The sequence below is a fragment of the Balaenoptera physalus genome (genome assembly GCF_965194825.1).
Source record: "Balaenoptera physalus genome assembly, chromosome: 16".
NCBI lineage: Eukaryota > Metazoa > Chordata > Mammalia > Artiodactyla > Balaenopteridae > Balaenoptera > Balaenoptera physalus.
In genome coordinates this window covers 67,270,109-67,297,009 of record NC_138898.1, presented here as the reverse complement: position 1 = coordinate 67,297,009, position 26,901 = coordinate 67,270,109, and the positions used below count along the sequence as shown (strand labels likewise).

Here is a 26,901-nt window from a genome sequence, read left to right as displayed (position 1 = left end):
GTCTCACAGCCAGGTCCCCCGTCCCAGGCTCTGCCTCCTCTGTTGAGCCCTGGCTCACCCTGGTAAAAACCCTAAGTGTTGGTTCCCGGTGTCAACCTCCTGCAGCTTGAAGATGGAACCCTCCCGGCTTGGGGGATGGTGGGCAGGAGGGTCCTTCCCTGGGGGAGATGACACCTGAGGTTGGGTGAGAGCTACCTGGAAAAGAACATTGCAGACACAATGAATTGCTTATGCAAGGGTATTGGGGAGACCCGAGCTGTTGGACTATGTGCAGTGTTTACTGCTGTTTGCCAGCCCCAAGTTCATAGTAGATGCTTGATTATATTTGCCAAGTGAATAAGTGAATGAATGAATAATGTTCCTGGAAGAACCCAGGGAGGATGGAGAGAGGGAGAAGGAGCCAGATGAGAGAAAATGGATGCTCAGCGAGTGAAAGCTGCACAGCCAGTGGGTGTCCAAGCTGGCATCCGGACCCCGAGGTACCGACCCCCATCGAGTGACATGGCTCCCTTGACCCTGCAGAAGCAGAACCCCCGGCCAGTGCCAAGGACCGCAGAGGCTCTGCTGGAGGTGGGAGGCCCGAGGGTGGGCCAGAGAGGTGAGTTTGCTCTGGTGCAGAGCTTGGGGAGGGCACAAAAGCCGAGGCTGAAGCAAGGCGGCTGTGTCACCACCTGCATCTCAGGCAGGTAGGGGGCGGCCACAACCATTCTGGATTGAACATCTGCTTAAGCCCACCATGGGGCTCAGCTGTGGGACAACTCACCAGAGACTATCTGACAATCAATTAGCCACAATGATTAAGTCCCCACATGTTCTGTTCACAGGATGACCAGTTTGCCCTCAGATGTGGTGAATCCCCTAAAGTTTGTCAGAGTTGTCTCATGGCTGGAGTGGGGCAGGGCCAGCTCCAAAGAAGGATCCACGCCATAGCTGTTAATGTCCGTGCCAGGCCCTGTCGTTCATGCTTTGAAGGACATCAGCATCACTTGGTGCTGGTGGGGGTCACCAGGAGGAGGCCTGCTGTCCCCTTTTCTCAAGCCCCCTTTAGCCAGGCCATAGCTGGACTCCTGTGCTCTCCCTTTTTATGGAAAGTGACCTTGTGAAACAGAACAACAGACCACTGGGAGCCAGAGAGTGTGAGCTTAAGTGCCAGCTTGTTAGGGAACTACAGGCGGAGCTGGAGGGCCCTCGGTCCCTGAGGTTGGGCCCCAGTTCCTCCCATCCCAGCTAGCCAGCCAGAGTACTCCTGGGCCACACACTGGACCGGCCCGCCGTCTTCACAGTGCACAGTATCCTAAGTAAGACCAGATAGGTAGATAATAGGTAGAGAGGTAAGTAGGTAGGTAGACAAATAGGGTGACAGATAGACAAACAGATAGATGATGAATGGATGAATAGATAGATAGATAGATGATAGGTAGAGTTCATAGACAGACAGACAGACAGATAGATGTAGGTAGATAAATATTGTATTGGAAAAACCTGCTAGTCTTCCCTCTTTCTCTCCATTACTCTCACACAACTACAACATTCACTCTGACACCAGATGGGTGCCCCCTGTGCGCCCGCAAACCTTCACACCAAGCAATTCTCCACAACTCAGTTCTGACACTGTCTATCTGGAGATGTCAAATCCCACAGGTTAAGGGCTCAGTCCCTCAAGTCTGCTCCCCCCACTTAAGATGCCAATTGCAAGTAGTAGGTCCCCAGGGTTCCCACAACTTCTGTCCTACTTGGGGACAAATTAGGGGTTTGCATCCCCCCCTCCTCGAGTTCAAGTAATTTGCTAGAACAGCTCACAGAACTCAGGGAAACATGTACATTTAGCAGTTTATTAAAGGATGTGACAAAGGAGACAGAACAGCCAGATGAAGAGACTCACAGGACGAGGTCTGGGAGGGTCCCACATGCAGGAGCTTCTGTCCCCGTGGAGCTCAGTGTATCAACCTCAGGGTATGTGGATGTGTCCACTAACCTGGAAGCACCCCAAATCCCATACTGTTGGGGTTTTATGGAGGCTTCCTCGTGTGGGCATGATCCATTATTAACTCCATTTCCAGCCCCTCTTCCCTCTCTGGAGAATGGGGGCTGGGGCTGCAGATTCCAAGCTTCTACTCATGGCTTAGCCTTTCTGGTGACCAGCCCCCAACCAGGAGCCATCCAGGAGCCCACCCAGAGTCACCTCAGTAGAACAAAAGATGCTCCTAGGGCTCTTATCACTTAGGAATTTACAAGGGTTTTAGGAGCTCTGTGCCAGGGATGGGGTCAAAGACCAAATATATATTTAACATAAACCACAATATCACAAAGATGGATAGGTGAATAAATAGATTGATTTATGGATAGATAGATAGATAGGCAGACAGAGAGACATAGATTATCCCCATTTTACACCTGAGGAAACTGAGGCACAGAGGGATTGTCAGCTGCCCATGGTTTCACAGTTAGCAGATGGTAATTCACATTTAAGGTTGTCAGCCTACTCAGCCACAGATAAAAGGAACATTCAAGAAGTCTTCAGCATCTGAATTGTGCAAAGTTGACTTCCTGAAAACCTGGACTGACAAATCTGAGAATAAACAGCAGGTGCAAAATGATTGCAGCAAAGCTTAGACCAAAATGAAAACCAAGTTCCAAAGTTGGCAAATAAGTTCATTCAGTGAGATGGCGCCGGAAGAACAGGCTTGCCTGACTCTGGGGTGATAGGTGGCATCTAGCTGGGCACCACAGAGGGAGCACAGGGGCATGGCACCTAGTTGGTGCTCAGTACGTTAGTTGAATGAATGAATGAGAGAGTGAGTGGCTCAGTGGCTTCCAGTGGCCATGAGGGTTAGGCATATACACCCCATGAAGAGAGACACTGACTTGTCCTCATTTCTTCTAAATGACAGGTCCATGAAGTTAGTCCCTGAGAAGGACAGCGCCACTTCAGAGGCCCAGACAGCGGTTCCCCTAGATGATCCGGAGGGGGCAGGACAGCCAAAAGGAGAGAACAGCATGCAATATGGCAGGGTAACCACCCGCTGCTCCCTCCCCTCCTCCACATCCACTGCCACTGCTGCCCCCAGGGACTCAGGCCCTCCCAAGAGATACAGCACTGGGGGGGGGGGGACGACTCACCTTTATTGAACACCTACTATGTGCCACGTAAGATTCTAGATACTTCATACTTCTTAATGCCCACAACCACCCTAAAATCAGATGGTGATAGCTCCATTTTAGAGATGAAGAAACTGGGTTCTTAAAGAGTTTAGACGTTTGTTTGTGTTCTCACAGCTAGCAAGTGACCAACTTGGGACTCAAACCTAGGACAGTCTGAATCTGAAACTTGTACTACTTCTTCTCTCCTGTGCTGCTTTGTCCACCCATCCCCCACCCATTCACCCACCTACCTACTCATTCATTCATCCATCCATTTACCTTTCCACCTATTCACCCATCCATCCCACTCACCCATCCATCCACCTACCCATCTACTCACTCTTCTATCCATCTCACCCAACCATCCACCCATCTGCCACCCTGCCATCCACCCATCCGCTCATTTATCCACCCACCCTCCTCCAGACCCGCTCATTTATTCATCCACCCATCTACCCATTTACTCACCCATTCGCCCACTCAACCATCCACCTACTCATCCATCCAGAAGACATTTACAGAACCCCCACTGTGTGCCAGACAAAGTTTCTGCCTTGGTGGAGCTTGCAGGCTAGTGGTGGGGGGCAGGGGAGAGAGTCAGAAAACAATTATGCTAATAAGCAAGGTGATATCAGGTAGTGATAAATGCTATAAACAAAATAAAAAAAGTGATGAGACAGGGACCGACCAAGGATCAGGGACCTGCTTGGATAGGATGCTCTGAGGAGTGACATTTGACGTCCCTGAAGGATGCGAAGGAAGTAGCCATGGAAAGAGCAGGGGGAGGAGCATTCCAGGCAGAGGGAACAGCAGGGGCAGAGACTGTGAGGTGAGAAGGAGCTTAGGGTGCCAGAGAAAAGAAAGGGATCCCATGAGACCAGCGGATAGTGCGTAGAAGGTAAGGTGAAAGAGTGTACAAGAGGTTTAGAATTTCTTCTCAGAGCAAGAGAAAGTCCAGGGCAGCTTAGCAACAGCAAGATGTTTTCAACAGCAAGTGGATGTTTTCAAAAGTTCACTCTGGCTGCAGCTGCATGGAGAATTTCAGATTTGTAGGAACCAGACTTTAAACAAGTGGCTTAACCTCTCTGTGCCTCAGTTTCCCTATGTGTCAGGTGGGAATTATGATGAGGATGGAGACACATGCTTGTCCCATAGTAGGTGTTCAATAAATCACTCCAAACTCAGGAAGTGCCACAGCCTGTCCCCTTTAAGGCTCCCACTGCCATATGGGAGCCATAGAGGAAGGGGTTCCTGAGGCTGGGTGGGCCTGGAGGGGAGAGGATGCTCCAGGTGGGAGGTACTGCATGGTGGTTCCATCTGCCCCACTGGCAAGTTTTGGGGAGCCCCACCTGGCCTTTCCTCTCTCCCCCTGGTGTGTCTCTCTGCCCCCATCTCTCCTACGTGTGCTACAGGTGAAGGCTACCATGTACCTGACCTACCTACGAGCTGTGGGCACCCCACTCTGCCTCCACGCACTTTTCCTCTTCTTCTGCCAGCAAGTGGCCTCCTTCTGCCGTGGCTACTGGCTGAGCCTGTGGGCAGATGACCCCACCGTGGACGGACGGCAGACTCACGCAGCCCTGCGGGGCTGGGTCTTTGGGCTCCTGGGCTGCCTCCAAGGTACCCCTGCCAGCCTTCCTCACTCTCCATCCTCCAGCTCCACCCGAGGGTTTCTCAGGGCTCCTTCGCCCACACCTCCCTGGCTCACCCTGTCCTTCCTGAACATCTGTGCAAACGTCCTGGGTCCAAACACAGACCTGCATCCTTAAGATGGGCCTGGGGAAGTGGGGGACAGGGCACATCCCTACTTTTACAGAAGCCTCAGAGTCTCTCCCAGCCTCATCAGCAAAGGCAGAATCTTGGCCTCCAGATGCTGGGGCAGCTGAGCACTTAGGTGGGGCAGCAGGTCCGCTGGACTCTGCCCCTCTCCCAAGCTGAGGACAGCCCCAAGGTCTGACTGCTGGTGACTTCCAGCACCCCACCCCAATCCCACGCTGCTGCCACTGCCCCACCCCCATCCCCCAGAGGAGGTGGAGCCCTGCATCACATCCCCACCATCATCTCCTCCCATCTTCTCTTCCTTTTTAAAAACTGGATTTGTTTTTTTAGAGCAGTTTTACATTCACAGCAAAATTGAGCAGAAGGTACAGAGACTTCCCCACTCATCTATAACCTCTGTCATTACCAACATCCCCCCACCAGAGCGGTACATTTGTTACAAATGAACCTATATCCACACATCCTAGTTAGCCAAAGTCTGCAGTTTTCATCAGGGTTCACTCTTGGTGTTGTACATTCCATGGGATGGACAAATGTATAATGACATATATCCACTGTTACAGTATCATACAGAATAGTTTCACTGCCCTAAAATTCTCTGTACTCCACCTATTCATCTCCGTTTCATTGATCTAGTTGTCTATTCTTTCACCAATACCACAGAGTCTTTTTTTCCTGAGTTCTATACCATAATATTTTTTCCCAGTTTTGTTGATATAGTTGGCTTACAGCACTGTGTAAGTTTAAGATGTAGAGCATAATGATTTGGCTTACATACATCATGAAATGATGACCACAGTGAGTTTAGTGAACATCCGTCATCTCATATAAATACAAAATTAAAGAAACAGAAAAAACATTTCCTTGTGATGAGAACTCTTAGGATTTACTCTCTTAACAACTTTCATACATAACACACAGCAGTGTTTATTATATTTATCATGTTATACGTTACACCCCTAGTGCTTAGTTATCTTATAACTGCAAGTTTGTACCTTTTGACAGCCTTCATCCAGTTCCCCCTCCCCCCATTCCCCCGCCTCTGGTAAGCACAAATCTGATCTATGAGTTTGTTTGTTTTTGAAGTATAATTGACATACAACACAATGTTAGTTCCTGTTACACAACATAGCAATTCGATATTTCTCTACATTTCAAGATGATGACCACCTAAGTCTAGTTACGATCTGTCACCATGAAAAGATATTATATAATTACTCACTATATTCCCCCACACTATATATTTCATACATCTGACCCATTTATTTTGCAAATGGAAATTTGTACCTTTTAGTCTCCCTCACCTATTTTGCTCCTCCCCTCTGGCAACCACATGTTTTTTCTCTGTATCTATGACTCTGTTTCTGTTTAGTTATGCTTGTTCATTTGTTTTTTAGATTCTACGTATAAGTGAAATTATACAGTATTTGTGTTTCTCTGACTTATTTCACTTAGCATAATACCTTCTAGGTCCACCCATGTTGTCACAAATGGCAATATTTCATTTCTTTTTTATGGCTGAGGAATATTCCATTGTATATATACCACCTCTTCTATATCCATTTATCTGTCAGTGGGCACTTATGTTTCTTCCATATCTTAGCTACTGTAAATACTGCTGCAATGAACATACGGGTGCATATATCTTTTCAAGTTAGTGTTTTCATTTTCTTTGGATAAATATCCAGAAGTGGAATTGCTGGATTGTATGGTAGTTCTATTTTTAATTTTTTGAGGAATCCCCATACAGCTTTCCATAGTGGCTGCCCTAGTTTACATTCCCACCAACAGTGCACGAGGGTTCTCTTTTCTCCACATCCTCACCAACACTTGTTATTTGTTGTCTTTTTGATAATAGCCATTCTGACAGGTGTGAGATGATATCTCATTGTGGTTTGATTTACATTTCCCTGATGACTAGTGATGTCGAGTATCCTTTCATGTACCTGTTGACCATCTGTATGTCATCTTTGAAAAAATGTCCATTCAGATCCTCTGCCCATTTTTTAATTGGGTTGTTTGATTTTTTGATGTTGAGTTGTATGAGTTATTTGTATATTTTGGATATTAACCCCTTATCAGATATATCATTTGCAAATAACTTCTCCCATTCAGTAGGCTGATTTTTTCATTTTCTTGATAGTTTACGTCACTGTGCAAAAGCCTTTTAGTTTACTGTAGTCCCATTTATTTATTTTTGCTTTTGTTTTCTTGCCTGAGGGAACACATCCAAAAAAATATCACTAAGGCCAATGTCAAAGAGCATACTGCCTGTTTTCTTCTAAAAGTTTTACGGTTTCAGGTCTTATGTTTAAGCCTTTAATCCATTTTGAATTTATTTTTGTATATGGTATGAGAAAGTAGTCCAGTTTGATTCTTTTGCATGTACCAGTTTGATTCTTTTGCATGTAGTGTCCACGTTTCCCAGTACCATTTACTGAAGAGGCTGTCTTTTTTTTTTTTTTTAATCCAATCCAACCTTATGTCTTTTTTTTTTTTTTTTTAACTTGGGGTATAGTTGTTTTACAATGTTGTGTTAGTTTCTCCTGTACGGTGAAGTGGAGTTCCCTGTGCTATACAGCAAGTTCTTATTAGTTATCTATTTTATACATATTAGTGTATATATGTCAATCCCAATCACCCAATTCATCCCACCCCCACCCCCCGCTTTCCGCCCTTGGTGTCCATACGTTTGTTCTCTACATCTGTGTCTCTATTTCTGCCTTGCAAACCATTTCACCTGTACCATTTTTCTAGATTCCACATATATGTGTTAATATACGATATTTGTTTTTCTCTTTGTCTTACTTCACTCTGTATGACAGCCTCTAGGTCCATCCATGTCTCTACAAATGACCCAGTTTCCTTCCTTTTTAGGGCTGAGTAATATTGAAGAGGCTGTCTTTTCCCCATTGTATATTCTTGCATATTTTTTTGTAGATTAATTGCCCATATAATGTGGGTTTATTTCTGGACTCTCTATTCTGTTCCATTGATCTGTGTGTCTGTTTTTGTGCCAGTACCATACTGTTTTGATGACTGTAGCTTCATAATATAGTTTGAAATCAGGGAGTGTGATACCTCCAGCTTTGTTCTTCTTTCTCAAGATTGTTTTGGCCATTGAGGATCTTCTGTGTTTCCATACAAATTTTAGAATTATTTTTTTCTAATTCTGTGAAAAATGCCATTGGTATTTTGATAGGGATTGCATTGAACCTGTTGATTACCTTGGGTAGTATGAGGATTTTAACAATATTAATTCTTCCAATCCATGAGTATGGTATATCTTTCCATCTGTGTCATCTTCAGTTTCTTTCAACAGTGTCTTACAGTTTTCCAAGTAAAGGTCTTTTACCTCCTTAGCTAGATTTATTCCAAGATATTTTATTCTTTTTGATGCAACTGTAAATGGGATTGTTAAGTTCCTTTCTAATAGTTCACTGTTAGTGTATAGAAATGCAACATATTTCTGTATATTAAGTTTGTATTCTGCAAATTTACTGAATTCATTGTTGGGTTCTAGTAGTTTTTTGGTGGCATCTTTAGGATTTTCTATGTATAGTATCATGTCATCTCTAAATGGTGAGTTTTACTTCTTCCTTTCCAATTTGGACTCCTTTTATTTCTTTTTCTTGTCTGATTGCTGTGGTTAAGACTTCCAATATTATATTGAATAAAAATGGTGATAATGGGCATCCTTGTCTTGTTCCTGACCCTAGAGTAAATGCTTTGAGCTTTTCACCACTGTGTATGACGTTAGCTGTGGGCTTGTTGTGTATGGCCTTTATTATGTTGAGGTGTATTCCCTCTGCTTTGTTGAGAATTTTTATCATAAATGGATGTTGTAGTTTGTCAAATGGTTTTTCCATATCTATTGAGATGATCGTGTGATTTTTATTCTTCAGTTTGTTAATGTGGTGTATCACATTGCTTGCTTTGTGGATATTAAACCATCTTTGCATCCCTGGGATAAATCCCACTTGATCATGGTGTATGGTCCTTTTAATGTATTGTTGAATTTGGTTTGTGAATATTTTGTTGAGAATTTTTGCATTTATGTTCACCAGTGATATTGGTCTGTAATTTTCTTTTTTTGTTTTATCTTTATCTGATTTTGGTATCTGGATGATGCTGGCCTCGTAGAATGATTTTGGAAGTGTTCCTTCCTCTGCAATTTTTTGAATAGTTTGATAAGGATATATGTTAACTCGTCTCTAAAGAGTCTGGACCATCTGGTCCTGGACTTTTGTTTGTTGGGGATTTTTTTTTTTATTACTTATTCAATTTCATTCCTGGTAATTGGTCTGTTCATATTTTCTATTTCTTCCTGTTCAGTCTTGGGAGGTTGTATGTTTCCAGGAATTTGTCCATTTCTTCTAGGTTGGCCATTTTATTGGCATATAATTGTTCATAGTCATCTATTATAATCATTTCCATTTGCATGGAGTAGCTTTTTCCATCCCCTCACTTTCAATCTCTGTGTGTCTTTAGGTCTAAAATGAGTCTCTTGTAGGCAGCATACATGTGGGTCTTTTTTTTATATCCGTTCAGCCACTCTATGTCTTTTGATTGGAGCATTTAGTCCATTTACATTTAATGTACTTACTGCCATTTTGTTCATTATTTTGGGGTTGTTTTTATAGTTCTTTTCTGTTCCTTTCTTCTTCTTTTGTTCTCTTCCCATGTGATTTGATGACTATCTTTGGTGTTATTTTTGAATTTCTCTTTTTTTGTGTGTGTGTCTATTATAGATTTTTGGTTTGTGGTTAGCATGTGGTGTAAATATAGCAATCCATATATGTGTGGTTTTTTTAAGTTGTTGATATCTTAAGTTCGAATGCATTTAACAACCTTGCTTTTTTTTCTCTCTCCCTGCCACATTTACTGTTTTTGACATCATATTTTACATCTTTTTGTTTTGTGTATCCCTTAACTACTTATTGTAGATATAGATGATTTTATGACTTTCATCTTTTAATCTTTCTATTAGCGTTATATGTGGTTGGTTTAGCACTTTTACTGTATGTTTTCTTTTACCAATGAGATTTTTCCTTTTGTACTGTTTGTATTTCTAGTTGTGGGCTTTCCTTTTTTGCTTAGTGAATTACCTTTAACATTTCTTGTCAAGCTGTTTTTTTGGTGCTGAACTCTTTTAGCTTTTGCTTGTATGTAAAACATTTGATCTCTCCTTCAAATCTGAATGAAAGTGGTTGTAGTTTTTTTCCTTTCATTACTTTAATATATTGTGCCACTCCCTTCTGACCTGCACAGTTTCTGCTGAAAAGTCAGCTGATAGCCTTATGGGAGTTCCCTCACACATAATTTGTAGCTTTTCCCTCGCTGCTTTTAATATTGTCTCTTTATCATTATTTTTTGCCATTTTAATTACAATGTGTCTTGGTGTGGTCCTCTTTGGGTTGATCCTATTGTGACTGTCTGTACTCCTGGACCTGGATGTCTGCTTTTATTCCCAGGTAAGGGAAGTTTTCAACTCTTATGTCTTCAAATATGTTCCCTGCCCCTTTCTTTCTCTTCTCCTCCTGCGACCCCTATAATGTGAATGTTTGTACCCTTGGTTGTTGTTCCAAAGATCTCCTAAATAATTTTTTTTTCCTTTTTCCTGTTCAGTTTGAGTGATTTCCACTACTCTGTCTTCCAGTTCACTGATCTATTCCTCTGTATCATCTAATCTACTGTTGATTCCTCCTAGTGTATTTTTTATTTTGGTTATTGTATTTTTCAGCTCTGTTTGGTTCTTCTTTATATTTTCTAACTCTTTGTTAAAAAATTCTAGCTTCCCACTGTGTTCATCTATTCTTCTCCCAAGTTCTTTGAGCATCTTTATGATCATTACCTTGAACTCTTTACTGGGGCTTATCTCTCCACTTCACTTAGTTCTTCTTCTGGGGTTTTATCTTGTTCTTTCATTAAGAACATATTCCTCTGTCACCTCATTTTGCCTAATTCACTCTTTTCATATCTATGTATTTGGTAGGTTGGTTATGTTTCCCAATCTTGGAGAAGTGGCTTTTTTGTAGGAGACATCCTATATTTCCCAGCTGCACACTCCCCTCTTGTCACCAGAGCTATATTCTCTAGGACTGCCCCTATGTGGGTTGCATGGGCCCTTCCGTTGTAGTGGGCTGACTACTGTGGGTGGTCTGATAGTCATGGCTGATCCCTAGTCTGGTTGGTTGCCAGGCCCTGCCTTGTGCAGAGGCTGCTAGCCACTGGTGGTGGGGCCAGGTCACAAGGTAGCTGGCTGCAGAGCCCCAGGGGTTCCAAGGGCAGTGCTGGCCCACTGGTGGGTGGAGCTGGGTCCCAGGGTGGCTGGTTGCAGGGCTGGTGTCCCAGATCTAATGTTGGCCTGCTGCTGGGTGAGGTCAGTTGCTGACAGGACTGGCTGTGGGGTCCAGGGTATCCCAAAGCTGCTGTGAGACTGCTTGTGGGTGGAGCTGGGTCCTGGGATCTCTGGATTCAGGGACCTGGGTGTCTCAGAGTTGGTGTTGGCCTGCCAGTGGGTGGGGCTGGGTCCTAACAGCTGACTGAAGGGTCCCAGGGTTCCTAGGGCTAGTGCCAGTGCACTGGTATGTGGGGCTGGATCCTGGGGTGGCTGGACACTCAGGCAGTCCTAAGGCAGCCAGCCTGCTGTCCTCACCTGGATAGCTGCTTGGCCTGAGGCATCCCACTACTGGTGATGACAGGCTAGTGGGCAGGGCCAGGTCCCAAGGCTAATAAGCTCAAGGAAGTATTCCAAAATGGCACTTGGCAGCACCAGTGTCCTTGTGGTAAAACAAGCTACCCAAAGTGGCTGCTGCCAGCATCTGTATCCCCAGGGTGAACTCCAGTTGCCTCCTGCCTATCCAGAAGGCTCTCCAGGATCTCTCCAAGATCAACAGGTATGTCTGACCCAGGCTCCTTTCAAGTTACTGCTTCTGCCCTGGGTCTCGGAACATTCATTTTTTTTGTGCACCCTTTAAGAATGCAGTTTTTATTTCCTACAGCCCCCTGGATTTCCTGAAAGTCTAGTCTTCAAAACCGAGTGTTCTGGGGCTCATCTTCCCATAAGAGCTCATCTTCCTGGGGAGCCTTATGTGGGGCTCAGACACCATGCTCTTTGGGGAGAATCTCTGCAATTGACCCATTTATGAGTCACCCACCCAGGGGTGTGGGTCTTGACTATACTGCGTCTCTGCCCCTCCTACCCATCTCATTGTGGTTCATTCTTTATATCTTTAGTTCCAGAAGATCTTTTCTGTTAGTCTTCTGGTTTTTCTCATCAGTGGTTGCTGTGTAAATAGTTTTAATTTTGGTGTGCCTGTGGGAGGAGGTGAGCTCAGGGTCTTCCTACTCCACCATCTTGGCTACTACCCCCATAATATACCCCACAGTCTTGATTATTGTGGTTTTTATTTTTTTAGCAGAGTCTGGAATTTAGATAGTGTCAGTCTTCCAACTTTATTCTTCTCCTTCAATATGGAGTTGACTATTCTGGATCTTTTGCCTCTCCAAATAAACTTTATAATTAATTTTTCAATGTCCACAAAATAACTTGCTGGGATTTTGATAGAGATTGCTTTGAATTTTAGATCAAGTTGGGAAGAACTGACATCTTGACAATAGTGACTCTTCCTGTCTATGAACATGGAATATACCTCTATTTAGTTCTTTGAATTTGTTCATTGGAGTTTTGTAGTTTTCCTCATATAGATCTTATACTTATTTTGTTAGATTTGTACCTCGATATTTCATTTTAGGGGTTGCTAATTGGTATTGCGGTAAATGGTATTGTGTTTTTAACTTCAAATTCCACTTGGTCATTGCTGGCATATAGGAAAGTGATTGAATTTTTCATACTAACCTTGCATCCTGGAATGTTGCTATAATCGCCTATGAGTTTCAGGAGGTTTTGGTCAGTTCTTTCAGATTTTCTGCATAGATGATCATGTGATCTGCAAACAAATACAGCTTTATTTCTTTCTTGGCAATCTGCATACCTTTTATTTCCTTATCTTATTGCATTAACTAGGACTTCTAGCAGGGTGTTGAAGACGAGTGGTAAGAGGGGACATTCTTGCCTTGTTCCAGATCTTATTGGGAAAGCACCAAGCTTCTCACCATTAAGTTAGCTTCTCACCATTAGGTTTTTAATAGATATTCTTTATCAAGTTGAGGAAGTTCTCTATTCCTATTTTACTGAGAGAGGTTTTGGGTTTTGTTTTGGGGGGGGGTGTTTTTGTTTATTTATTTGTTTTATCATGAATAGGTACTGGATTTTGTCTAATCTTTTTCTGCATCTATTGATATGATCAGGTGATTTTTCTTTTTTAGCCTATTGATGTGATAGATTACATTAATTGATTTTTCAGATTTTTAAAATATTTATTTATTTATTTGGCTGCACTGGGTCTTAGTTGTCACACGCAGGATCTTCATTGCCGCGTGCAAGATCTTCATTGTCGCATGTGGGATCTTTAGTTGTGGCATGCAGGATCTTTAGCTGTGGCATGCAGGATCTAGTTCCCTGACCAGGGATCAAACCCAGGCCCCCTGCATTGGGAGCGCAGAGTCTTAACAACTGGACCACCAGGGAAGTCCCAATTTTTCAAATGTTGAAGCAGCCTTGCATATCTGGGATAAATTCCACTTGGTCATGATGTATGATTCTTTTCATACATTGTTGGATTTAATTTGCTAATATTTTGTTGAAGATTTTTACATGTACGTTCTTGAGAGATATTGGTCTATACAGTTTTCTTGTACTGTCTGTCTGATTTTGGTATTAGGGAATCATAGAATAAGTTAGGAAGTATTCCCTCTGCTTCAACCCTCTGAAAGAGAGTGTAGAGAATTGGTATAATTTCTCCTTAAATATTTGTTAGTGAACTCATCTGGGCCTGGCAGTTCCTGTTTTGGAAAGTTATTAATTGTCAATTCAATTTCTTTAATAGTTATAGGCCTATTCAGATTGTCCATTTCTTCTTGCATAAGTTTTAGTAGATTGTGTCTATCAAGGAACTGGTCCATTTCTCCTAGGTTATCAAATTTATGGGCATAGAGTTGTTCGTGGTATTCCTTTTTTATACTTTTAATATCCATGGGATCTGTAGTGATGTTCCTTTAAAAAATTTTTCAGATATTAGTAATTTGTGTCTTCTCTCTTTCTTCTTAGCCTGGCTAGAAGCTTATCAATTTTTTGATCTTTTCAAAGAACTAAGCTTTGGTTTCATTGATTTCCTGTTTTCAATTTCACTGATTTCTACTGTAATTTTTATTGTTTCTTTTCTTCTGCTCACTTTGGATTCAATTTTCTCTTCTTTTTCTAGTTTCCTAAAGTAGAATCTTAGACGATGGATTTTAGAGCTTTCTTTTTTCTAATATATATTTATTCAATGCAATACATTTCCCTCTAAGTACTGCTTTCACTACATGCCCAAAATTTGGTAAGTTGTGTTTTTATTTTCATTTAGTTCAAAATATTTTAAAATTTCTCATGAGGTTTCTTCTTTGACCCACGTGTTACTTAGAAATGTGTTAATATTCAAGTATTGGGGATTTTCCAGGTATTTGTTATTTCTAGTATAATTCCACTGTGGTCTGAGAACAGACATTGTATAATTTCTCTTCTTTTAAATTTGTTACGGTGTATTCTATAGTCCAGAATGTGGTCTATCTTAGTGAATGTTTCATGTGAGCTTAGGAATTTGTGTTCTGCTGCTGTTGGATGAAGTGGTCTGTTGATGTCCATTATATCCAGTTGATTGATGGTGTTGTTGAGTTCATCTCTGTCCTTACTGATTTTCTGCCTGCTGGATTTTCTGCCTTTTCTGATAGAGGGGTGTTGAAGTCTCCAACTATGACAATGGATTCATTTATTTCTCCTTGCAGTTCTATCAGTTTTTGCCTCACATATTTTGATGCCCTGTTGTTAGGCAATACACATTAAGGATTGTTATGTCTTCTTGAGTAACTGACCCCTTTATCATTATGTAATGCCCCTCTTTATCCCTGATAACTTTGCTTACTCTAAAGTCTGCTCTATTTGAGGTTAATATAACTACAAACTATATAGGTATAATATACTATTTAAAACTATATGTCTCAAACTAGCTTAAGCAACAAGAGAATTTATTGGCTTGTGGGACTGGAATCCATAGGTAACTAGCTTGAGGTATGCTGGATCCAGGGGTCCAGCAAATGCTGGAAGATTAGCTTCATTTTCTTCCTCTATGATAGCTTCCTGCCCAGGCAGGCTACTTCCCCTGGTGCTAACATAGTATCCCACAAAGTGAGTACCTCTTCCCAAAAGTCCCAGCAAAGTCCCAGGTCTCATTGGCCTGACTTGGGTCATGTGTTCACCCCTGAACCAACTGCAGTGGTTTGGATTGGCTAGGGATGAAATTTGCCCCACCCCAGAAACAGAGAGTGAAGTTAGCTCCATTCCAAGCACACAGATTGGCACTGGGAGGAAGGGGGTGTATTAGTTTCCTAGGGCTGCCATAAAACGGATTACCACAAACTTGGTAGCTTAGAACAACAGAAATTTTTATTCTCTCACAGTTCTGAAGCCAGAAGTCCAAAATCAAGGTGTCAGCAAAAATTAGTCCCTCTTGGAGGCTCTGAAGGAGAAACTGTCCCATGCCTTTCTCCTAGCTTCTGCTGGTTGCCAGCCATCCTTGGCATTCCTGGGCTTGTGGTGTATCACTTCAGTCTCTGTCTCCGTCTTCACATCATCTTCTTCTCTGTGTCTCTGTGTGTCCTCTCCTCTCCTTATAAGGACACTAGTTATTGGATTTAGAAGCCACCCTAAATCCAGGATTTCACCTCAAGCTCTTTCACTAATAACATCTTCAAAGGCCCTCTTTCCAAATAAGGTCACATTCTGAGGTTCCTGGTAGACACGAATTTGGGGGGAGACACTATTCAACCCACTGCATGGTGGTCCCATCAAAGGATAAATCAGGGTGGCCAGTTCATAAGATAGCCACCACAGGGTGATGGGGTTCTCCAGCCCTTATGCCCTGACCCCCTTCTCTCTCCCCAGCAATCGGGCTCTTTGCCTCCATGGCCACAGTGCTCCTAGGCGGGATCCGGGCATCCAGCCTGCTCTTCCGGGGGCTCCTGTGGGACGTAGCACAGTCTCCTATTGGCTTCTTTGAGCGGACGCCCATTGGGAACCTGCTGAACCGCTTCTCCAAAGAGACAGACATAGTAGATGTGGACATCCCAGACAAAGTCCGGTCTCTGCTGATGTATGCCTTCGGACTCCTGGAAGTTGGCCTGGTGGTGACGGTGACCACCCCGCTGGCTGTTGTGGCCATCCTGCCGCTGCTGTTCCTCTATGCCGGGTTTCAGGTAAGGGGAGGTTGGAGAGGCTCCTGGGGCCAGCCGAGGTCACCTCCACCAGTCCCCTGTCCCTGGGCAGGACTCAGTGTAAGAGGTTCTGCCCAGCTGGATATCTAAGAGCTGCCCCTAGAAGAATTCTCAGAGACAGAGACACCACAGTCTGTTTCTAACACTTACTCTCATCTCTGTCTCCCAAATGTTCACATCAAAGTTCTTAACATCTAACAGTTTATCCTGCTGCTGTTGCTGAAATCAGCTTTCTCCTCTCCAATGATCTGGAAACCAAGAAGGCATTGCAAGCTCTCAAAGACCATTGTATTAGGCTCGACTCTTTCAGTTGCCAGAACCAGAGACCAACTTAAATTAGCTTAAACACAAGAACAGAATTTAATGGCTTATGCTCCCAGGGTGCAGGGGGTCAGCTCTCACTAGGATGCTGTCACTCTTTCCATATCTTCCCTTAGTGGTTCTTGAAGTGTGGTATCAGACCAGCAGCATCAGTTTCACCTGGGAACTAGTTAGAAATGCATATTCTCAGGCCCCATTCAAGACCTACTGACTCAGATACTATGGAGCTGAGGCCCAGAAATCTGGGTTTTAATGAACCTTCCAGGTAATTCTGATCCATGCTGACACTTAAGAATCACTGGCTCAGCTCTGCTTGGCCTAATTTTGCACACACTCCTTTTCCAGGGGGCAGGTCTGATGGCCCCCTTGCAACCCTGTACTCACAGCCTCCCACCTCAGCAACCCCCAACACAAAGCAACCTTTTCTCCAGCTCAGCATTCGTACATCCATCCCAGGGAAGATTCTGATTGGCCCTTCATGAGGCATGTGTCATCCCTGAGCTCATCACTGTGACCAAAGGAATAGTTTGGTAAATGTCAATGCTTCTCAAACTGTCTCTCTGTGTTTGTAATCTCTCTGCTCCCCACTGTCCCACTTCAGAGCCTGTATGTGGCCAGCTCGTGCCAGCTCAGACGCCTGGAATCAGCCAGGTACTCATCCGTGTGTTCCCATGTGGCCGAGACGTTCCAGGGCGGAGCAGTGGTCAGGGCCTTCCGGGTCCAGGGCCGCTTTGTGGCTCAGAACGACGCACACATGGATGAAAGCCAGAGAGTCAGTTTCCCGCGGCTGGTGGCTGACAGGTAGGAAGGGGGCAGAGAAGAACCTATAATCCATCTGCGTCCCCAGAGGATGAGACCTAAGGTCATACTGTGTGGTCAGAGAGGTCAAGTGGCCTGCTCAAGGTCACACAGCGAGTCGAGGGTAAAGCAGAGCCTAGATCCCACGGGTGCACATGGCTCACACTGTGAGCAGATGGAACTTGGCCTGAGGGATCCCCAACAGCAGGTGGGCAGGAAGTACAGGTGTCAGCAAAAGGGAAGAAGCCTCTGTTGCCAGGCCACTAGACCAGCCTCTGTTGCCTTGGTGACAAAGGAGCTACATAAGCATCCTCAGCCTCCTTTCGGTACTAAGCAAGAATAAGAACACAAGCTTTGAGCACAGACAGACACAGGTGCAAATCCCAGCTCTGCAACTTAACTAGCTGGATGATCTTGGGCAAGTCACATAACCTCTCTGAGCCTCATTTGTCAAAGTGAGTTTGCGCTCATGGAGTGGCTGCTGAGATTAAACAAATACACTCATAGCTAATCCTTGTAATGTGCTTACCACATGCCCAGCACAGTCCTCAGCATCCTCTGTGGATTAATTTATTTAATCCTATTAACAACTCCACCAGGCAGAGACTCTTATAGATGATGAATCTTAGGCACAGAGAGATTTAGGAACTTGCCCAGGGCCACACTGCAAATACATGGTGGAGTGAGGATTTGCATCCAGTCAGTCTGGTGCCAGAGTGTGGAGAGGGTCAAGCACACAGTAGGTGTGAATTCAATAAATGTCAATTCCTTCCTTCTTTCTGCCCAGATCCCCAGCCAGCTGGGGCTATGAGGCTCTGTAGCTGTGGGCAGTGTCTCAACGCCATATGCCTTCTGGGTGACCTGCCCTGCCCCTTCCTGGGGTCCTAGCCTAGGGAGGAGGGACCTTACAAACATTTAGGAAGCACCTACTTTGTGGAAGGGTCAATGATTTCTGCGCCATATATGGTGGGTGTATCTCATTTAATCCTCCCAACTCTAATGAGCCAGACGTTACTTCTTCCCACAGATGGGTAAACTGGGGTTCGGAGAAGTGAAGGGACTCCCCCAGGGTCAGCCATCTAGGAAGTGGCAGACCCTCAGTCAGGCAGATGTGGCTTCAAATCCCGGTGTTTGTTATGTGTGTGGACTTGGGCAAGTACCTAACCCTCCTGAGTCCCGGTGTCCTCATCTGTCAAATGGGGACAACAGTCCTCCCATCGTGGGGTTGTTAAGAGGACTAGGTGTCATATGCAGTGAAGCCCAGAGTTCCCTGAAGACAGGGATTTTTATCTGTTTGGTTTGCGGCTGTGTCCCCAGCATCTCCAGCATGCATGGCACACAGTAGGTGCTGAATACATATCTGCTGAATGAATGCATGAATGAGTGGTCAAGTAGGAATTCAATAAAAGGAAAAAGAAGTAGGAATTCAATTTCCTCATCCATTCAATATATATTTGTTGAGAACCTACTACGTGCTCAGTCCTATGCTGGGTCCTAGGGACAGAGCCATGAACAAGACAAAGAAAGTTGCTGGACTTCCCTGGTGGCGCAGTAGTTAAGAATCCGCATGCCAGTGCAGGGGACACAGGTTCGAGCCCTGGTCCAGGAAGATCCCACATGCCGCAGACCAACTAAGCCCATGCACCACAACTACTGAGCCTGTGCTCTAGAGCCCGCGAGCCACAACTACTGAAGCCTGTGTGCCACAACTACTGAAGCCCGTGCGCCTAGAGCCCATGCTCCGCAACAAGAGAAGCCACCGCAATGAGAAGCCCACGCATCTCAATGAAGAGTGGCCCCCACTCGCTGCAACTAGAGAAAGCCCACGCACAGCAACGAAGACCCAACGCAGCCAAAAATGAAATATTAATTAATAAAAAAAAAAAGACAAAGTTGCTGCCCTCATGGAGCAAATGAGCCTGCTGATGGAGACCGACAGTCAAGGACTGATCAACTAGTTTAGTTATACAGAGTGATAAAAGGGAGGAGTCGTCCTGAGGGCTCTCTGAGGAGGTGATGCTTGAGCTGCCTTGTGTGAGGGTAAGATGTTGGCCACGTGAAGATGGAGGTCAGATTCAGGCGGGGGGAACACAGGGGACATGGCTTGGCATAGCCTGGGGACAGAAAAGCGGCAGCACAGCAGAGCTTACTTGAGCACCTACTGTGTGCCAGGCCCTGAGCTGGGCGCAGGTGAGACAGGACAGCATCGGCACCCCCCCACCCCTCTGAGCTCAGGTGGGGCCTGGGTGTGGAGGAGACCATTGCCGGGACCCCATGGGCACTCGAGCCGGCACGCTGTCCAGGCCTTGTGCCCACGGAGGCAGGTACCGCAGAGAGGCCCCACTGACCCCACTCTTACCTGTCCCCTCGCAGGTGGCTCGCTTCCAACCTGGAGCTCGTGGGGAACGGGCTGGTGTTCGCGGCCGCCCTGTGCGCAGTCCTGAGCAAGGCCCACCTCAGCCCCGGCCTCGTGGGCTTCTCTGTCTCGGCCGCCCTGCAGGTACTTCCAACACCCCAACCTGGGCTCTGGGGTGCGGGCAGAATGGACACAGACCTCTGCCAGTGGGACCTTCAAGGACCTGAGTCCAAACTACCAACCAGTGAGGAAGACACGGCTCTGCAAGAGCCTGGGCTGGACCTCGGGCGAGACTCTTCTTCCCTCTCGGAGCCTCGGTGTGCTTCTCTGAAAAATGGGCAGTAATCCCTTCACTTCGGATACTATAAAGACTCACTGAGATAAAGTAGACAGAGTCCATTTCCAGTGCATTGTTAACGTTTTGTTAACTATTAATAACAATATTTAACGTCAGGTTATGACATCTGTAAAGGAAAAATATATATATATACATATATGTAAGTAGCGTTCATTATGAATGAGACATTGTTCTAAGAGCTTTATAAATATTAGCTCATTTAATCCTGCCCACAACCCCACCAGGGGTACTATTACTGTCCTCATTTTACAGTTGAGGCAACTAAGCTTAAGGATAAAGCAAGTAACAGGATGGAACATGATTGGGGGGAGGGTGCTTTTCTTTCCCATGGCCCGGAAGACCTCTCTGAGAAGGGGCTTGAGATCTGTGGCCTAAAGGAAGTGGGGGAATAGGGGAGGGGAAGGGGAGGAGCAGTCCTGGTGGAGGGCACAGCAGGAGGAAAGGCCCTGGGATGGCGGGAGGGGCGCGACTGGTGTGTTAGAGGAACAACAAGAAAGCGGTGTGGCTGGAGAGAGTGTGAGGACAAAACTGGAGGGAAATGAGGTTGGGAAGGGGTGGGGGCAGGGCTGGAGCAGGCAGGCGAGCAGGCCCTGGGGAGGAGCTTGGCGTGGCTCCAAGTGGGAAATCAGTGTTAAGTGGAGGGAAACCTCTCTGAATGGACGTCATTGGGCTGGATCCTGCTGGGTGTCCTTGAGAGGGCCACACACCTTCTCTGGTCCTGTCTCCCTACCTGTTTCAAGAAGGGTTGGATAAGCTGATGTCCGAGGGCTCCTTTCTGGTCCATATACTCCAGTTCAACTAAAAGAAAAGAGGGATCCTTGTGGCTACAGCCAAATTCTGCCCCCTTGTCTGCCCTGGGTCCTGCCTCCCAGCCCCTGCCTTACCTGTGGGGTGGCCTTGCTGAAGCTGTCCTGAGGTGTCTTCTCGAACCAGGTGACCCAGACACTGCAGTGGGCTGTTCGCAGCTGGACAGACCTGGAGAGCAGCATCGTGTCGGTGGAACGATTGAAGGACTACGCCCAGACGCCCAAGGAGGTGATGGGCAAGAGATGGAGGGGGGGCGGGCACCATCCAGGACTTACAGCAGAGGACGGTGGACCCATGTTGACATCTGCCACTGGCTTTAGAGTCCCCACCACTGCAGACTGGAGTCACAGCCAAGGTGGCAGTAATGGTTAAGGGGTAGGGTCTGAGACGAGGTCAAATCCTGGTTCCTCTGAATGGCAAGGCAGGGCATGTGACAGGGGACCATGAGTAACAGCAACATGACAGTAACATAACAGCAGCTTGATAGCAACATTATAGAAACATAACAGCAGCACAACAGTAACATGATAGCACTACTGAAACATAATAGCAGGAACAGCAGAGAAACAGCGGCAACATAACAGTGCGGGGTGTACTAGAAGGTCATCCCACAATAAAGGACTTCATACAGTCTCTGGCACACCACAAACACTCAATACATGTCCACCACTCTAATTAGCCCCATTTCACAGATGGGGAAACCAAGGCTCAAGGGAGTGGAGTGACCTGTTCAAGGTCACAGGAATAGCAAATGGCAGCATTGGTCTCCCCACTGCACAGACTTGCCCTTTTCACTAAAAGGAGAGTGTCTACCTCTAGCGAAAGAGAGAATATTATTTGAAAATTAATAATGGCTAATAACAACAATAGATAAAGAGTAGCCAACACCATTATTTTTTTATTTTCACTATACCAAATATTATTTGTTTTTAGCCTTGCTGCATTCCATGCCCCATAACAACCCTGTAAAATAGCGGTAAATAAGCCCACTTTACAGAAGAGGAAACTGAGGGTCAGAGAGGCAGGCCCTTTTGTGAGAAGCCTGGAGAAAGGCTCCTCTGATCCAGTGTCCCCTCCTGCCCTAGGCACCCTGGAGGCCGGCCACCTGTGCGGCCCGGCCCCCCTGGCCTCGTGGGGGGCAGATCGAGTTCCGGGACTTTGGGCTGAGATACCGACCCGAGCTCCCACTGGCTGTGCGGGGAGTGTCCTTCAAGATCCATGCAGGAGAGAAGGTGAGCGGCTCACCTACAACTTCCTCCTTGTGGTGGCCAGGCCACAGGGCGGCTGGAGAGGCCTCAGGGCCATGGCCAGGCTGGGCATCACCCAGGGTCCAGGTCCTGAGCACCAGCTGCCTGCTCCACGTCCTCACCTCAGGTCCCCCAGTCTTCAGACCCACCACACCCTAAATGGAACTTATCATCTTCCCCAAACCTGCTTCCATCTTGGTGAAACCCACCCACCTTGGTGTCCCAGATGGGGAGGCATCACCCCAACTTCTTTCTTCTTTCTCTGTCATTAGTTGAACACCTACTATGTGCTGGGTGAGGTGCTGAATGTTCCACATACTTATCCAGTTTGCATGGGCTCAGTTCCTTGCTTTGCCATGGCTGACCTTGGACAAGTCACTGCATGCCTTGGTCTCAGCTTCCCATCTGTAAAATGGGAATAATAATGTCAACCTCATAGAGTTGTTAAGAAGTTTACCTGGGTTAATACATAGAAACTGCCTGGAACAGTGCCTGGCACATAGCAAATGCTACAGAAGTGCTCACCAATGCTTTTATTCATTATTATTTGCATTTTCATTCTGACAACACCCCTAATATCACCTCATTTACAGATGATTAGTCAGGCTGCTTCACTGAATCCTTCTCTGCCCTCCCCACCTGGCGACACTTCCTCCCTGCCCTCCCCTCCACTGCTCCAGGCCCTCAGCTTCCTGTTTCACCCCCTCCAATCTATTCTCCTGTGATCTTGATTTGAGCATGTCATTTCCCTGCTCCAGACTTTCCTCCCTCTCCCAGCTTCCTTCTGGTAAAGCCCAAACTCCTGAGCTTGGCATTCAAGGCCCTTTCTCCACTTCATTCATTGCCCTGCCAGGGCTTAGCCAACATTTGTGGAGCAGCAGCCTCTGGGCCAGGTGGGTACATGGTGCTGCCCTCGAAGAGCTTACAGGCTAGCAGTTGGTGTGGTTCACCTGGAATCTTCCCCCTCCCTGAACTCCTAGTCATCCTTCAAGATTCCACTCAAGTATCTCCTCCTCCATGAAGCCTTCTCTGATTACCCCATCAACCCCTGTCCCAGGCAACATGAACAGCAGCACCTCCATGCTTACCTCCATTGCTGCAGGGCCAGAGCCTGATTATAGAGAGTGCTTGTTCATCACACTGTATTTAAGGTTACTCAGGTGCACTATTTCCAAGACCAGATGGTGAGCCCTTTGGAGCAAGGACTCCTTAATTTCTGTATTCCTGGTGCCTAAAAGAGTGCCTGTCATACAATGGGCGACACACATGCTTCGTTCACTTATTAAACAAAGAGTGTTGAACCCCCACCAAGTGTCAAGGAAGGATGGGGGATGGATAGAAAGATGGGCAGATAGATGGAAGGATGAAGGATGGATGGCTGGGATTGCGGGCTGGATGGAAAGGAGAAAGAGGCATGGATGGAAGGATGAATGGATGGATAGGATGGAGTGGAAGAAAAGACGAGAGATGGAAGGCAGGATAGGAATATGGATGGAAGGATGATGTGTGGAAGGAAGGATGAAGGACAGAGGGAAGGATGAGGGTATGGATGGAAGGAGGGGGATGGAAGGAAGTGTGAGGGAGGGATGGGTAGAAGGAAGGGGGATTAATAGAAGGATGGGACATAAACAGGATGGAAGGGAAGATGAGGATGATGGAGGGGGTGTGGATGGAAGGAAGGGGAAGGATGAAGGAATAGAAGGAAGGGTAGGGAAGTGGATGAAAAGATGGGAGAGGTGTATCAGGATGAGGGGACGATAGAGAAGAATGCACAGACAGAAGGTTGGATGGACTGATGAATGGATATATGGACAGGTGGACAGATGGACAGATAGAAGGATGGATGCTCAAAGGATGATGGATAGATGGATGGGTCTTGGGTGCAGGGGAAACATCTAGCAAAGACATGCCCAGGAACCCTGTGGGCTATGGCCTGCCTTCTTCTGGCCAGGCCTGGTCGGAATGGGCCTTACTCCCCCATCCCCCGGCAGGTGGGCATCGTTGGTAGGACAGGGGCAGGAAAGTCCTCCCTGGCCAGGGGCCTGCTGCGGCTCCTAGAGGCGGCTGAGGGCGGGATCTGGATCGACGGGGTCCCCATCGCCCAAGTGGGGCTGCACACACTTCGGTCCAGGATCACCATCATCCCCCAGGTGAGGCCTGGGGAGGGGTGGGCAGAGGTGGGGGGAGGGGTGGGCAGAGGTGGGGGGAGGGGGAGAGGTGGGAGGCATGGCTGGCCCGGCTTTGACCCACTGTCCCTCCCGGCCAGGACCCCATCCTGTTCCCTGGCTCTCTGCGAATGAACCTCGACATGCTACACGAGCACTCGGACGAAGCCATCTGGGCGGCCCTGGAGACGGTGCAGCTCAGAGCCGCGGTGGCCAGCCTGCCCGGCCAGCTGCACTACGAGTGTGCCGACCAAGGCGACAACCTGAGGTAGGGTCGCCGCACCCCAGCCAGACCCTGTGAGGTGCTGGGGGAGAGGCAGGTATGGCCAAGGTCCCCCCCAGGGTAATATGCCCTGGAAGTCACCTCCCCACATAGGATGATCAACCCCATCCTATTCCTAATCACAGTACAAATCCCATCCCTCATCAGCCATTCCAAACTCCAACACAATCTCTGAATATCAAGAGATATTCTTTTTCCTAAATTTGTTTCTAAATTTATTTGGTGGCAAAACTCAACCTCTACTGACACAAGGCTACTTCTGGTCTGTATTTATCTCACTCAGCATTTATTTTGCTGCAAAAATATTGTGTTTGATATTGGGCGCTAACCCCACGCTCACTGGGGTTGTCAAGTAACATAGGGTGTACGCCTTTAAAAGCTTTAAGAAATTGTAGTAAAATACACATATCATCTTAACCATTTTTTAGTGTTCAATTCCATAGTGTTAAGTACATTCACATCATTGTGCAATAAACCTCCAGAACTTTTTCATTTTGTGAGACCTAAACTCTGTAGCCATTAAACAATAATTCTCTGTTCTTCCCTCCCACCAGCCCCCATTTCACTTTGTTTCTCTAGGTACTTCATTTAGGTGGAATATTATAGTATTTGTCTTTTTGTGACTGGCGTATCTCACACAGCATAATGTCCTCCATGTTCATCCATGATGTAACATGCGCCAGAATTTCCTCCATTTTTAAGGCTGACTAATATTCCATTGTATGGATAGACCACATTTTTCTTATCCGTTCATCCATTGATGGATGCTTGGGTTGTTTCTACCTTTTGGCTATTGTGAATAGTGCTGCTGTGAACATAGATGTACAGGTGTGTGCCTTTTTAAAAGTCAAGACATTCTGGATTCTAAAACCCACCTGACCCAGAAGATGTTAGGGTAAGAGACCGTGGGTGGTAATGGCACTAGAGGGGCAGCAGGGCTTGGTAGCCAGGAGCATAGACATAGTTGTAGGATCTTGGGCAGGTTACTTAATCTTCAGTGCCTCAGTTTCCTTATCTGTAAAATGGGAATAATAGTTAGAACCTGCCTATCTGTGCAAGGATTAAATGAGTGCTATGTGTAAAGTTGTTGAAATAGTGCCTGGCATGTAAGAAATATTCATTTCAATATTCATTTTAATCCTCAAAGCTGCACTTACACTAATCCCATTTCACAGAGTTGGAATCTGAGGCTTGAGATTTGCCAACTCACCCAGCCCACAAGTGGTGAGTCTGGAGCAAAGCCCAGGCACCTGACACCCACATGGCCGTAGTAGGTCCTGGTTCCCTAAAGGGTTTACTCTGAGAGGAAGCTGGACATGGCAGGAAACAGCCCCAAACACCCTTGAGTCTCCAGGTTCTGGGGGCTCACTGACTGTGTGACCTTGACCCTCAACTTCCTTATCTGTAACTGGAGTAAAAGAAGGGCTTACTCTGTGACATGCATAGCTTTTAAATGATTTTTCTTATCCTCACAACCCAGTAAGGACTCATTGACACAATACCTACCTTTGTGGTCTTTATGAGATGAGTTAATATACATAAGCATATAGGATGTGTCTGGCACATGGTGAAGACCATAGAATAGAAACAGAGATAGCCATTGCACAGATGGGGAAACTGAGGCCCAGAGGGTTTCAATGACTTGCCTAATGTCACTCTGCTCAAAAATGGCAGGATGGGAATTCCTACCAGCTCTGTAGACTAGGGACCCACAGGCACACATCCCCCACTCCCGCAGCTGCCATGAGGACACATTTGTGGGCACCCCCTGCAGGTCAGTCCTGATGTGCAAACATCTGGCCTGTCCCCCTCATTCCCAGCCTGGGCCAGAAGCAGCTCCTGTGTCTGGCACGTGCCCTTCTCCGGAAAACCCAGATCCTCATCCTGGATGAGGCCACGGCTGCTGTGGACCCGGGGACGGAGCGCCAGATGCAGGCTGCCCTGGGGAGCTGGTTTGCGCAGTGCACGGTACTACTCATTGCCCACCGCCTGCGCTCCGTGCTGGACTGTGCCAGGTAAGCCCCCCTACCCCACCCCACGCAGCTGGCCCCCAGGGCACCCCTGCAGGCAAAGGAAGGCATCAGGGTTTAGAGCTGGAAGGGCACTGGAATAGATTATGAAGTGCCCGTTGTACAGGTGGCAAGACTGATGCCCACAGGGGAAGGATAAACCCGAAGACACATGCCCAGCAGATGCTTCCAACTGAGCCGTCAGGGTCAGGAAGCCACGTGGAAGGCCAGACTCGCTCAGAGCAGACACGCTGGGCATTCAGA

General features: G+C 46.4%; 1 protein-coding gene and 1 long non-coding RNA gene across 6 annotated transcripts in view; one reads left to right on the top strand and one right to left on the bottom strand.

Moving 5' to 3' along the window:
• Positions 1-26,901, top strand: part of ABCC6 (ATP binding cassette subfamily C member 6) — a 71,447-nt gene that overhangs the window by 36,785 nt on the left and 7,761 nt on the right. For all 3 annotated transcript variants that reach the window (XM_082432552.1, XM_082432551.1, XM_082432550.1), the window contains 11 exons: positions 523-598; positions 2,892-3,012; positions 4,554-4,761; positions 15,965-16,275; positions 17,216-17,415; positions 19,786-19,912; positions 21,060-21,161; positions 22,019-22,165; positions 24,172-24,330; positions 24,447-24,613; positions 26,449-26,643. In XM_082432552.1, coding sequence (XP_082288678.1) covers positions 523-598; positions 2,892-3,012; positions 4,554-4,761; positions 15,965-16,275; positions 17,216-17,415; positions 19,786-19,912; positions 21,060-21,161; positions 22,019-22,165; positions 24,172-24,330; positions 24,447-24,613; positions 26,449-26,643 — 1,813 coding nt within the window. The remainder of the gene's footprint in view (positions 1-522; positions 599-2,891; positions 3,013-4,553; positions 4,762-15,964; positions 16,276-17,215; positions 17,416-19,785; positions 19,913-21,059; positions 21,162-22,018; positions 22,166-24,171; positions 24,331-24,446; positions 24,614-26,448; positions 26,644-26,901) is intronic.
• Positions 19,919-26,442, bottom strand: LOC309646345. 3 transcript variants are annotated; one of them, XR_014255304.1, is made up of 4 exons: positions 25,504-26,442; positions 22,394-22,585; positions 21,209-21,342; positions 19,919-21,101 (listed from the first exon to the last, which is right to left on the bottom strand). It is a non-coding gene; the product is annotated as an uncharacterized lncRNA (long non-coding RNA). The 3 variants fall into 3 exon arrangements; XR_014255306.1 differs by lacking the exon at positions 25,504-26,442 and having other exon boundaries at positions 19,919-20,232; positions 20,857-21,101; positions 22,394-24,162; XR_014255305.1 differs by lacking the exon at positions 25,504-26,442 and having other exon boundaries at positions 22,394-24,162.